Below are 13,366 nucleotides of genomic sequence, written 5' to 3'. Positions count from 1 at the left end.
AAGCAGCTTGGTGAGAGGGTGACAACAGTTGATGTGATTATTCACAAATGGAAGAAACACAAAATAACTGTCAATCTCCCTTGGTCTGGGGCTCCATGCAAGATCTCACCTCAAGGAGTTTTAATGATCGTGAGAATGGTGAGGAATCAGCCCAGAACTACACAGGAGAATATTGTCAATGATCTCAAGGCAGCTGGATCCATAGTAGCCTAGAAAACAATTGGTAACACACTACGCCGTGAATGACTGAAATCCCGCTGGGCCCACAAGGTCCCACCTGCTCAAGAAGGCACATGCACAGGCCCGTCTGAGGTTTGCTAATGAACATCTGAATGATTTAGAGGAGAACTGGGTGAAAGTGGTGTGGTCAGATGAGACCAAAATAAAGCTCTTGGGCATCAACTCAACTTGCCGTGTTTGGAGGAGGAATGCTGCCTATGATCCCAAGGACATCATCCCCGCCAGTGGTGGCCCTTCCATACAGGGTGCATGTACATTGTCTGGGCCCTAAAGTACATGGAGGGCGCATGGGTTCCAATGGGGTGTTTTTTTCTTGTTTAGAGCTGGAGGCTTCAAAAAGGGTGGGCTTGTATGGCGGGGGGGGGGGGGGGGGGGGGGGTTTGCAGGTGGTTTGTTCCATGCTCTGATCTACTTGCTTCAGTTCTTTTGAGTGACTTCTGTCTTTTTCTAGATCTATGGCTGAGAATATATTGAAATCGGAAGATCAGTTTTTTCAGTAAGGCAGCTAGTATTTTCAGAAGGAGGTTGACAATGGCAGTCTTCAGGTTGATCACATCCCATGCTGGTCCACCATAGTTTTGACCTCCTAAATAATATAAGCTGTTGTTGGTGGCATACTTGTCTCAACAGATTTCACTTTGCTTATTTTGCAATATCTCTTTCTATCCCCGTCTTTGTATTTTTCCCCTGCACAGTCCAGAAACTGTTTCGCTTTGAACCCGTATTTCTTGACTGGCACTACATAAGCTTCATATGATTTCTTACAGGTTGTCAATGATCTGGTGTTCAGTGGATCAAGTGACCAGTCTGTCCATGCCCACAACATCCATGTAAGTATGGCAAGTCATTTTTATGTTTTCCATGCATGAGATGTTGCTGTCAAGCTGTTCTCAATGCTGTAAGAGTCTTCTTAAATAAACCTCCTGTTTCTGCATTTGCACTTGTAGACTGCCTTTTCATGTATAGTTTGTGTGTTGAACATAGCTGTGGAATTGGCGCAGTCTGAGGGGTGGATGCACGCTGATTCCCTTGGCGACATCTAACTGTCCCATTTCTTTGCACATGACGATGTTTGGCTTTTTTTTTTTATCTGAAGTAGCTGTTTACTTAATCATCATTTTGTTTTTCTTGTAGACTGGGGAGCTGGTACGCATTTACAAAGGTCACAATCATGCTGTTACAGTAGTTAACATCTTGGGGCAGGTTATGGTGACGGCTTGCTTGGATAAATTTGTTCGTGTCTATGAACTGCAGGTAAGATATTGCTTGCTTTGACTCAGACTGCAAAAGCAATGACTTGTATAATCAAAACTTCATAACCAAAAAATAATGTACAGTGTTTTTGTATACAACTGCTTTGTTTATTACGTTCATGACTAAAATATATTTTTTTTTTTTGGCATAATAAAAATGAAATATTGCTTATTATATTTTGCAGTCTCATTTTGAGCCTGCAAATGGAGCTTTTTGTCCATTTTCACATTTTCCTGGCTCTTGGATTACTTATTGATACAAAAACCCACAACCTGAGCCAAAATATACACACAACAGCCAGGGCAGCTATTACACATTTTGGGGCCCCTTACACAGCTTTAGGCAGGGCCCCCCTGCAGCAGAGAACGGGGGGGGGGGGTGCGCCATTCTCTCTCCTGCCGCAAGGTAAGTTGGCGGCGGTTGTGTAACTAAAGTGTCATCTCTTCTATCTCCTGCCGCGAGTTCCAGATGAAAAATTTAAATAAAACCCGGGGGGGGGGGGGGGGTTGGTGTCCCTGACGCAAGTTTCTAAAGGCCGGGTCCTATACAGGTGTAATGCCTGTACCCCCCTGATGGTGGTCCTGGACACAGCAACTTATCCCTAATTTAAAAAGCATATTCTTGGAGTTCAGGCAAATCAATCATACCTCAAAGCATAAAGAATCTGCTGGCCTGTGTTATCAGTAAACCAATATTCTGGGAATCCTTAGCCATGTGTTACATTTCTTTTTGTGAAACAAAGCTTTGTATGAAGATGACAAAAAAACCCTCATCCTAAAAGATAAGCATTGCTCTGTCACATAAAAAGGTTAAATCAATAAACTAATAAATAAAGTCCAAGTGTTAACTGATTAAACCTCCACAATGAAGAAACATTCTTGATAAATCCAAAGTGCACCAGCCACCATGTGAGAAAAATAGGCCACTTACCAGATGGTTAGACCTTACATTAAAGAGGTCTAAAACTGTGTTTAAATTATGGATGGCTTCAATCTCATTAGCCTCTCAATCCAGTGCCTCAGATCACTCTCATAGAGGTAGTTTGCCACAAGATGATCTCCTAATTATTAACTAGATCCACTCTCACCATCAATGGGGTACATACTAAGGAAAAGATAAATCCCAGAGTGAATTACTGTAAAAATCGATTTATTCTAAAACCAAGTAAAATCATTTACAAATGGAGGACAATAAGAGCATTTCAGATCGCACCGCCAATGCTCCACTCGGGCGTGACGACATCATCGCCATACTTTGCCTGACACACGTTTTGTTCTAAGGTATGTTTTGTTTTTTCTTCTCTCGATTCGATTTCAAATCTGATGACGTGCGCAGAAGCGTTCCCATAGAAGGCATTGAGCTTGGACTTTGCATCTGACTCGCACCGCAGTGCTCTGAAAATGCACAGGACTCTTTCGGGAAATTGAGTTCGACACCCATGCTGTAGATGAATAACAATTGTTCTTTTTTTGATTTTATGTGTCACCTATTTTATGTTAAATTTACTGCTGGATTTCATGTGCACATTATAGAGCCAAATATTGTTCAGTTCAAAATCTTATATTTAACACAAGTAATTTTTTTTTCTCTTTTTGTTAGTCACATGACCGGTTACAAGTTTACGCAGGATATTCAGACATGATCATGTGCATGTCAATTTACAAAAGCATGGTAAGTTGTATATAGTTCTGCATCTTGTTTGGTTATTTCACAAGATCAGTGAAAGCAACTAAAGCGACCAGACAACATTTCACAAGATCGGTCTAAACTTTTTTTTTTTTTTTATTCTATAACCCTTGGTATACAAAAAAGTTGCACGTGTTTACTTTTATTTTGGACAAAAGAATATTTAATATATAACAGCAGTAATGGCCAGGTTTTGAAATTTCTGTTAATATCACAGGTTCATCAGTGCAATAATACATAATGCAGTATTTTTAAATGTATGGATATTTTTGTGGTGTTTTTAAAAGCGTTTTTTAAGCCCCTCCTTTTTGTACCAACACCACTTTACTTCCTGTGCTGTTATGCTTGGCCCAAATGGCTTTAGGCCTCCTGCACACAGATGTCTAGAGGCTGCAGAGTATATAGCGTAAAATCCCTGGCACTTTCCTGCACCCAGGGAGCGCATGTGTGGTGTACTGCTGCCCATACAAGTGAAATTGTTGCATCCGGCCTCTCATGTAAACGCTGATGACTTCTGCGTCAGTGTTTGCATGCACATGCAGTGTATTTCCCCAGGTGTAGGAAAGCACAAGCTTTTTACATTATAGCCTTCAGAAATCCATGTGCATGAAGCCTTATAATCACAGTAAAATATTGGTTTGCGAGGAATTTGATGTACAAAGATGTTATGTGGTGCTGAATGATTTTAACCCATCTGACTTAATCCTTGTTGACTTACCGTATATACTCGAGTATAAGCCGACCCAACTATAAGCCGAGGCACCTAATTTTATCACAAAAAACTGGGAAAACTTATTGACTCGAGTATAAGCTTAGGGTGTCCATCTGTGTGCCTCACTGTGCCCATGCCTCATTGTGTCCATGACTAGACTGATGTTTAACATGGGAGTCTATGGAAGGAGTGCCAGCTTTGAAAAATCGGTGCTCCCCAGCCGTAGGTCCCCCAGACAACAACCTTTGCACACTTGTAGAGGAGAAATGGGGCTACGACCGGCCGGTATCGGGTCCCCAAAGTCACCGGAGAAATGACTAACATGGGAGTCTATGGAAGGGGTGCCCGGCTTTGAAAAATCAGTGCTCCCTGGCCGCAGGTCCCCGGAACAACAAAGAGTGGGGCTACATATGTGCCAAGTTTGGGGACCAGGGGACCTATGACCGGCCACCGGGTCCCCAAAATCTAGGAGATCAGACGCAGAAAGGTGACTCGAGTATAAGTCGAGGGGGGCGTTTTCAGCACCAAAATATGTGCTGAAAAACTTTGCTTATACTCGAGTATATACGGTATTGACTCTGAATACTGCTGTACACTATACTTCTAGCAAACTTGTCATAAAATGGGGATTCCTGGTTCATATGTATTGCTTTAACACTGGGCTCGACAAAATCCGGGTGCCCGGACGCAATTGCGACTAAAATTAGCGACCTGGCGCCCGGGGAAGCTTAGGCCTGCAAAAGGCCGCAAAGCCACGGCCTCAATTATCGTCCGGGGCGCCCCGACGTGATCGCGCGGCGGGGGAGGTGGGGGCGCACGGAGACACGGGATACCCCATCCTGTGTCTCCGTGCGCCCCCACCTCCCCCCGCTGGCCGGTAATTGAGGCCGCGGCCTTCTGCAGGCCTAAGCTTCCTTCTGTGATCTGGCGCCATCTTGTGGTGGCCGTTGGCATGACAAGTAAACCAGCAATCCAACAATTCTAATGGAGCTTCCCCAGTGGTTTCACTGCCATATCCTTCCCTCTCATTGGAGCCCCCAAACATTATATATATTTTTTATTTTAACACCCTAGAGAATAAAATGGCGGTCGTTGCAATACTTTCTGTCACACCGCATTTGCGCAGCGATCGTACAAGCGCACTTTTTTTGGGGGGGAAAAATACATGTTTTAATTAAATAAGACAACAGTAAAGTTAGCCCAATTTTTTTTTATATTGTGAAAGATAATTTTATGCCAAGTAAATTGATACCCAACATGTCACGCTTCAAAATTGCGTCCGCTCGTGGAATGGTGACAAACTTTTACCCTTTAAAATCTCCATAGGCGACGTTTAAAAAATTCTACAGGTTGCATGTTTTGAGTTACAGAGGAGGCCTAGGGCTGGAATTATTGCTCTCGCTCTACCAAATGTGGCGATACCTCACATGTGTGGTTTGAATACCGTTTACATATGTGGGCGCTGCTCACGTATGTGTTCGCTTCTGCGCGCAAGCTCGGCGGGACGGGGCACGTTTTCTGGCTCATAACTTTTTTAGCTGGCTCCTAGATTCCATGCAAATTTGTCAAACCCTGCTTTAACTTCTTCCTAAATATGTCACATTTACTTGGAAGTGGCTTTCAACCTCATTGCCTACTTTTTCTCCTATGTGATGATGATTAGATCTTCTATTAATATTCTGAAATATAAGTGTGCATAAATATGTTTGCTCCATGTCTTGTAGATCTACACTGGCTGTTATGATGGTAGTGTCAAAGCTGTGCGTCTGAACCTTATGCAAAATTATCGTTGCTGGGTAAGAACATTGGATTAAACATTCCTGAGATCATTCTTTTCTGCAGCTGATTTATTTGCCCATAATTCTGTACAGTACACGTTGCTCAAAAAAGCTTCTTTAGGATATTAGAATTTCTTGTATCGCTCACCTGTGGATTTATTTGTGATCATTTTTTACACCTTTACACTAAAAACAAAATTGGCAGGCACAGAGTTGCTGTTAAAATCAACAGTACTGGGCAGCAGTCTCTTGTTCCTGTATGATGTAAAAAGAAACCCACACTCTAAAGAGTATCAGCTGAAAAATTAAATAAACCCAGCTGCTGCTCCAAACATGTATCCCCTCTACATGCGACTATATGTGATTAAAAGAAGACGACCAGTGCTAGCCCAAAAATACTTACACATTAAAATACCTGTGTATTAAATCATGCCAAGAAAAATGCCACAAAGTGTTTTGAATTGCTGGTGTATGGCTAGCCACACCAAATAGTGCAAAATATCAAGGTGCTAATTGGTAATAAACAATGTGCAACAGCGCCATAAAAAGTAATACATTGATGAATGAAAATGTGCAGTTTTGAAATGTGTTAACCATAAGGATGAAATAATACATATCAGCCTCAAGTGCAAAAACTGTCTCATAAAGTGACTACTGCAATCTTTAAAGAGAAATATGGGTTTGAGTTAAAAAAAATAAAAATTATAGATACCTTAGTGGATGCAGCTTTGATGCAATGCTGAATCTATCCCCTGTCGTCTCCTGTGCGGGAGAACTGAGCGATCAAACACCACTGATTGCTCAGAGCTCTGTGAGCAGAGAGTTGGTAACTGTCAGTCACTGGCCCTGTGCTCTGCCCCACTGACTGTCTGATTAAAACAGGTCACAGGACTGCAGTATGAACTGCAGGAGAATTACAACCAGATGAGCTTTGGCTGCAATTCTCCATTAAAGTGCCTGTCCCCATGACTTGAGTGAATATTTAGTTCCAAATCTTTACTTCAATATATTTTGCTCCAAGGTGCCCTTAAAGCAGGGGTCCTCAAACTTTTTAAACAGGGGGCCAGTTTACTGTCCCTCAGACCGTTGGAGGGCCGGATCCTTCACTCCCGCCCCCCGCCAAAAAAAATGAAAGTCCCCCAACCCGTGCCCATCATTGCAGCCTTACCATGCTCTCATTGCAGCCCCCCTCACCATCATTGCAAGCCTCCCCCCATCATTGCAAGCCCCCCTTACCATTATTATAAGCCCCCCTCACCATTGCAGCCCCCCCACCATCATTACAAGCCCCCCCCTCACTATTGCAGCCCCCCACCATCATTACAAGCCCCCCTCACCATTCCAGCCTCCCACCATCATTACAAAGCCCCCCCGCCCTCCTCCTAGACTAGCTCATGTGATAGACCAAACACTGCGTCTATCACACGACCGGATCTATCCGCTGGGATTGATCCGCGGATAGATCTGGCTGCATATTACGCCAGAGTACTGAAAAAGTAGTGGATGCACTACTTTTAAAAAGGGGTCATGCAAAACCGCATGCTACTACGGTACCGTGTGATTTGGTGCCCACAAAATCTCTGCGTTCTGCATTTGGAGCGCCATTTACAGTATATTGAACACAGAGCATGAATATTCATGAGAAAGCAAGTGGTGGCAAAAGATTCAAGTTGATTCTACTACTGAAATTTTTAAACATTCGATCTTCTTGTCTCAACTCCAGCTTCATTTTTCACTGGTTTATTGACCCCTGGTAAAACCTTATAAACTCCTTTCGGTTACTTAACATATACTGAAAATAAAAAAAATATCCTGGCTTTAATCAATGGTGTGGCACTCCTTCTCTTTTAAATTGTTGGGGGATTTTTGTCAAAAGCACCTCCCAGATGCCACTTCATGTATGACAGCAACCTAACCTATTATACTGAACTCCACCTCATATATATTCCTCTCCACCCCGCCATGTAAACCCACTTTGGATCCAGTGCCTCCCAAGCACATTGCTTCTCGTTAAGTTGTGATGTGGCATTTCTGTAGTAGAGTACATTCAGAATTGACTATATAAAACAATGCCAACACTGAACTTGTTTTATGTACTTCTGCACAGTGGCATGGATGCTCACTTGTCTTTGGTGTTGTCGACCATCTGAAGCAACACCTGCTGAACGATCACACAAACCCCAACTTCCAAACCTTAAAATGCAGATGGAAGAATTGTGACGGTTTCTTCACAGCTCGGCGAGGATCCAAGCAGGTATTTTACATTAACGCTTTAGCTTGGATAGTCTAATTTTTAATAATAGTGTGTTTGCTTTAAATAAACCATATGTGTGTATTGGGTTACAAGTAGGTGTATACCAGTGATGGGGAACCTTGGCACCCCAGATGTTTTGGAACTACATTTCCCCATGATGCTCATCCATTCTGCAGTGTACTTGAACATCGTGGGAAATGTAGCTTCAAAACATCTGGGGTGTCAAGGTTCGCCATCACTGGTGTATACTGTTACTGCGACGTGGCTCCCAAACAAAATTGGCGTCCTTTTTTCCTCACAAATAGAGCTTTCTTTTGGTGGTATTTGATCACCTCTGCGGTTTTTTATTTTTTGCGCTATAAAAAAAAATAGAGCGACAATTTTGAAAAAAATTCTATATTTTTTACTTTTTGCTATAATAAATATTCCCCAAAAATATATATATATATATATATATATATATATATATATATATATATATATATATATATATATATATATATATATATATATATATATATATATATATATATATATATATATATAAAAAGTTTAGGCCGATACGTATTCTTCTACCTATTTTTGGTAAAAAAAATAAGGGTTTATCGATTGGTTTGCGCAAAATTGATAGCGTTTACAAACCTAGGGGATAGTTTTATTGCATTTTTATTAATAATTCTTTTTTTTACTACTAATGGCGGCAATCAGCGAAAAGTTCTATAAAAATGCATTGTTTACTGTGAAAATGACAATTGCAGTTTAGGAGTTAACCACTAGGAGGCACTGTAGGGGTTAAGTGTGACCTCATATGTGTTTCTAACTGTAGGGGGGCGGGGCTGGACGTGTGACGTCAGTGATCGTCTTTCCCTATATCAGGGAACAGACGATCACTGACATTGCCACAATGAAGAACAGGGAGGGTGTGTTTACACACACCTCTCCCCGTTCTTCAGCTACAGTGACCAATCGCGGGGCGCGATCACGGAGCTTCGGACTGGGTCGCGAGCGCGCCTCCGGCAGCGCGCTTGCGACCCCACGGCTGGGCACTTAAAGAGGATGTACAGGTACGTGCTTGTGCCCAGTCGTGTCATTCTGCCTACGAATATCTGCGTGAAGGGGTCCTTGAAGCCCTGTACACACGATCAGTCCAAACGGATGAGAACGGACTGAAGACGTGCTGAAAAAAAACGAAGTTCAATGCTTCCAAGCATGCGTCGACTTGATTCTGAGCATGCGCAGGTTTTGAACCGATGCTTTTGCATACTAACCGGTGGTTTTGACCTATCGGTTACCGGTCCATCAGTTCAATTTTAAAGCAAGTTCTACATTTCTGGACCGAAGTATAACTGACTGATGGGGCCCACACACAGTCGGTTTGGACCGATGAAACTGAACTTCAGTCCGTTCTCATCCATTTAGACTGATCGTGTGTACAGGGCCTAAGTGTTTTTTTTTTCCATATAATTTTTTGCTAAATAGGGGAGAAAAAAAACATTTGGAAAAATTGTTTTTCTTAGTTTCTGTTCTAACATTTTGCAAATGAATAATCTTTCTTCATAAATTTAGGCCAACGTGTATTCTGCTTCATTTCTTTGGTGAAAAAAAAACAAACAAATCCGTGTATATTATTTAGTCTGTAGGAAAGTTAGAGTTCACAAACTATGGTATATATGTATTGGAAAATTGATCACTCCACATTTCTTCAGACCGGAAAGTACAAATATCCCCCAAATGACCCCTTTTCAAAAAGTAGCCAGTATTGTGTTTTTTTTTTTTTGAAGTTGTAATTTTTTGTTTCACTTTTTTGTAAAATTAAGAAATTTAAATAACTTTATGGAAGTGCCATAAACATTTTTTTGTGCTCTACTTTTGTATGAGGTGTACTGTCAGCATTGTGGAAGGGGGCTCGCCCTCTAGCTAGTGGAAAAGGCTCAAATGCAGCTGATTTCTCCAACAGCAAAGCCAGGCAATGGCTTCCGTTGCTGTCAAACACAGCCAGTGAGGGGAGTGGGGGCCAAGCAACGGCTCTGTGTGTGAACAAACACGCAGAGCTGTGGCTCAGGAACAAGCCTGCTTGGGTGCCCCAATGGCAAGACGCTTGCTCTGGGGGCACTTGGAAGGAGGGAGGGGCCAGGAGCACCGACGAGGGATGTGCAAAACCATTACACAGCGCAAGTGAGTATGACATGTCTTTTTTTTTTTTTCTTTAAAGAAAGCCTTTAACTACTTAACCCCCGGACCATATTGCTGGTCAAAGACCAGAGCACTTTTTGCGATTCGGGACTGCGACGCTTTAACTGACAATTGCGCGGTCGTGCGACGTGGCTCCCAAACAAAATTGGCGTCCTTTTTTCCCACAAATAGAGCTTTCTTTTAGTGGTATTTGATCACCTCTGCGGTTTTTATTTTTTGCGCTATAAACAAAAATAGAGCGACAATTTTGAAAAAAATATTTTTTACTTTTTGCTGTAATAAATATCCCCCAAAAATATATAAAAAAACATTTTTTTTCCTTAGTTTAGGCCGATACGTATTCTTCTACATATTTTTCGTAAAAAAAATCGCAATAAGCGTTTATTGATTGGTTTGCGCAAAAGTTATAGCGTTTTTTTTTCGTTACTGCGACATTATGGCGGACACTTCGGACACTTTTGACACATTTTTGGGACCATTGGCATTTTTTTAGCGATCAGTGCTATAAAAATGCATTGGATTACTATAAAAATGCCACTGGCAGTGAAGGGGTTAACACCAGGGGGCGGGGAAGGGGTTAAGTATGTTCCCTGGGTGAGTTCTTACTGTGGGGGGGGGTGGCCTCACTAGGGGAAACACTGATCCTCGGTTCATACATTGTATGAACAGAAGATCAGCATTTCCCCCGCTGACAGGACCGAGAGCTGTGTGTTTACACACACAGCTCCCGGTCCCCGCTCTGTAACGAGCAATCGCGGGTGCCCGGCGGCGATCGCGCCCGCCGGACACAAGCACGGGAGTCGGGGGCGCGCGCACGCGCCCCCTAGTGGCCGCTCGAAGAGCGGACGTATAGCTACGGGCTCTCGCCCAGGAGAGCCGACCTGCCGCCGTATGACGGTGGCTGGTCGGCTAGTGGTTAATATCACTTTAAGACTAAAATACACAGATTTGTAAACGCAGTCCTCACTGTTTTTTTGACAATTAAATCTGTTGGGTTATTTGTTCAATTATTTTGGACTGGTCTGTTTACAGTATAAGAATGCTGTTTTCTTTTTCCACAGGGCGCAATAGAACACATTGAACGGCATGCAGAAGAGTGCCAAATGAACAAATAAGAAGCACATTACCTCCCATATTGGGATGTTTCTTTATAAGCAACACAGAGAGATTTTCAGCAACTCCAGGTGTCTGATGCCCAGCAAGATCCAGCGCAGAGTTGCCTTATCTCTCTATTTTATTCTTACTGACCGCACAAAGCAACAGCCCAAATGGCTCCTTCATCTGTCGTCTTTGTCACTCCAATGTCCAACATCCTTGTATTTCATTTTAAATGGTGTAATTTTCAGTGTTATGTTGCCAAAAAAAAAAAAACTAATATTTTTCTACATTTCTCAGTCTTTCCTTCATGGGCACAGCATGAAGGAATCTATTGTGTTATTTGCCTCTGTGTCATGTACAAATCTTAAATGGACAATTTTACATTTTTATAGAACGAATGGAGCCTTTTTACATTTTTATTTACACTTCTCATTAGAGAAGAGATTCTAGAAATTGTTAAATTATTTAAAAAAAAAATACCCAATAAGTAGATATAATTTTCTTCCCTTTGGCACTAATTGTGTTTTTGTTGCACTAGAATTACTCCTCATCAAATTAATCTTGATAACCTTTAATACAAGGCTCTGTTAAGCTGAGGACACTAATGTGGAATAATATTATTTTGATATCATCCTGATTTATCCGAATGTGACACTAACAAATGTGTATCTTTTAATTGAAGAATTTATTTGAAGTCAATCGGTCAAAAGGCTTGAAAATGTTACAAAGCTTGTTAAAAATTTCAGACAGTTTGTCAACTTCCATATAAGATTCCCATTGTTGTGGTTTAAAATACCATGAAAGACCACTAATGGAGTCAATTTGTAGAGGGAGGAAAACAATGCCTGCCCTTTTCAGTTGGTTCTTTTTCAATATTCTCTTACTGTTGTTGGTAATGTGAGTGGCATGGCTGGGGCTTTGCATCCTGAAATTTCAATGAAAATGTTGTTCGGAGAAGGGGAAGCTATAGTCATTTTTTTTTACAAAGTATACATTTTGCTCTATCGTTTTTTTAACATTACCCAAAAGTAATTTCTTGACTTGTGAATGATTCTACTATGGATCATTTGTGTACCTGGGAATGTTTAGGAACCGTTAAAGTGTACCCAAACCCAAAATAAAAAAAATTGATCTATTGCAATTTACCAGTCCTTAGATGTGGTGGCTACTTGAATTTTTTCTTTTTTTCAGGCGAAAACATTGACAGCAAGTACAGAAAATACATGTAGAACTTGCTAGAAATGTGGTGTCCTTGTCACTTCCTGTGAGCCTGCCTGCAAGCAGAAACAATGTCATATCTCCTTTTGTAAACTACTAATCTCCGCAATCCACCATGTAATTGGAATGAACAAAGGTAGGCAGTTTGAAAGCCCATACTGCATGACAACCATGGCTTCCTCCACGAATACCATGAAGAAGTGAGTGTAGTCACGAAGCAAGAGGAAGTGTTGTGTTTTCAGCATTTCTTATGTGAAAATGAAGGAAAAAAGTGCCTAAAAGAAAATGTATGTAGCCACCACTTTTAAGGGACTGATAAGCTACAATATATTACATATGGATACAGTGTACATTATAATTATATATTTTTTTTTTTAAGGGCACAAATCTAGCACATAAACTTGCACTGACTGAGAGGACAGTAAAGCAGTCAAGCCTTGTACACACGACCGGTTTTCCCGTCAGGAAAACTGCCAGGAGAGCATTTGGCCAGGAATCCCGGCCGTGTGTATGCTCCCTAGCAGTTTTCCCGACAGGAAAACTGCCCGGGAAAAATGGAGAACCTGCTTTCTATTTTCCCATCGGGATTCCCAGCAGAGTGTTTCCTGCCGAGAAACCGTGCTCGATAAGAGTTTGACGCATGCGCGGTAGCATACAAGTTTAGTGTGGGGTGTAGCAAGATGTTGGCGACGGCATCGAATGTGACGAGCGCCGTCTCGTTGTAGTTGATGACGTCACTGCGTTCTTGCCATTCAAAAGAACGGCGGTTCTTTTGAATGGCCGTCTGTATGCACGGCAAGCTTGCCAGGAATCCCGTCGGGAAAACCAACGTTTTTTTTTTTTTCCAGACGGGATTCCAGGCTGTGTGTACAGGGCTTCATAGTGTAGTATCAGAAAGGAGAGTCTACATATGTAACCAACAATGTGTCTGCA

At 41.9% G+C, this 13,366-nt stretch overlaps 1 protein-coding gene across 3 annotated transcripts in view; it reads left to right on the top strand.

Moving 5' to 3' along the window:
* Positions 1-12,360, top strand: part of ZNF106 (zinc finger protein 106) — a 93,277-nt gene extending 80,917 nt beyond the window's left edge. For all 3 annotated transcript variants that reach the window (XM_040332886.1, XM_040332888.1, XM_040332887.1), the window contains 6 exons: positions 1,008-1,070; positions 1,375-1,494; positions 3,094-3,165; positions 5,617-5,688; positions 7,778-7,924; positions 11,179-12,360. In XM_040332886.1, the coding sequence (XP_040188820.1) occupies positions 1,008-1,070; positions 1,375-1,494; positions 3,094-3,165; positions 5,617-5,688; positions 7,778-7,924; positions 11,179-11,232 (528 nt within the window). In that variant the 3' untranslated portion in view covers positions 11,233-12,360. The remainder of the gene's footprint in view (positions 1-1,007; positions 1,071-1,374; positions 1,495-3,093; positions 3,166-5,616; positions 5,689-7,777; positions 7,925-11,178) is intronic.
* The last annotated feature ends 1,006 nt before the right edge of the window (positions 12,361-13,366 follow it).

Source organism: Rana temporaria, chromosome 13, assembly GCF_905171775.1.
Source record: "Rana temporaria chromosome 13, aRanTem1.1, whole genome shotgun sequence".
Classification (NCBI taxonomy): Eukaryota; Metazoa; Chordata; class Amphibia; order Anura; family Ranidae; genus Rana; species Rana temporaria.
The sequence above is the reverse complement of the archived record's forward strand: the minus strand, read 5'-3'. Positions and strand labels throughout refer to the sequence as shown.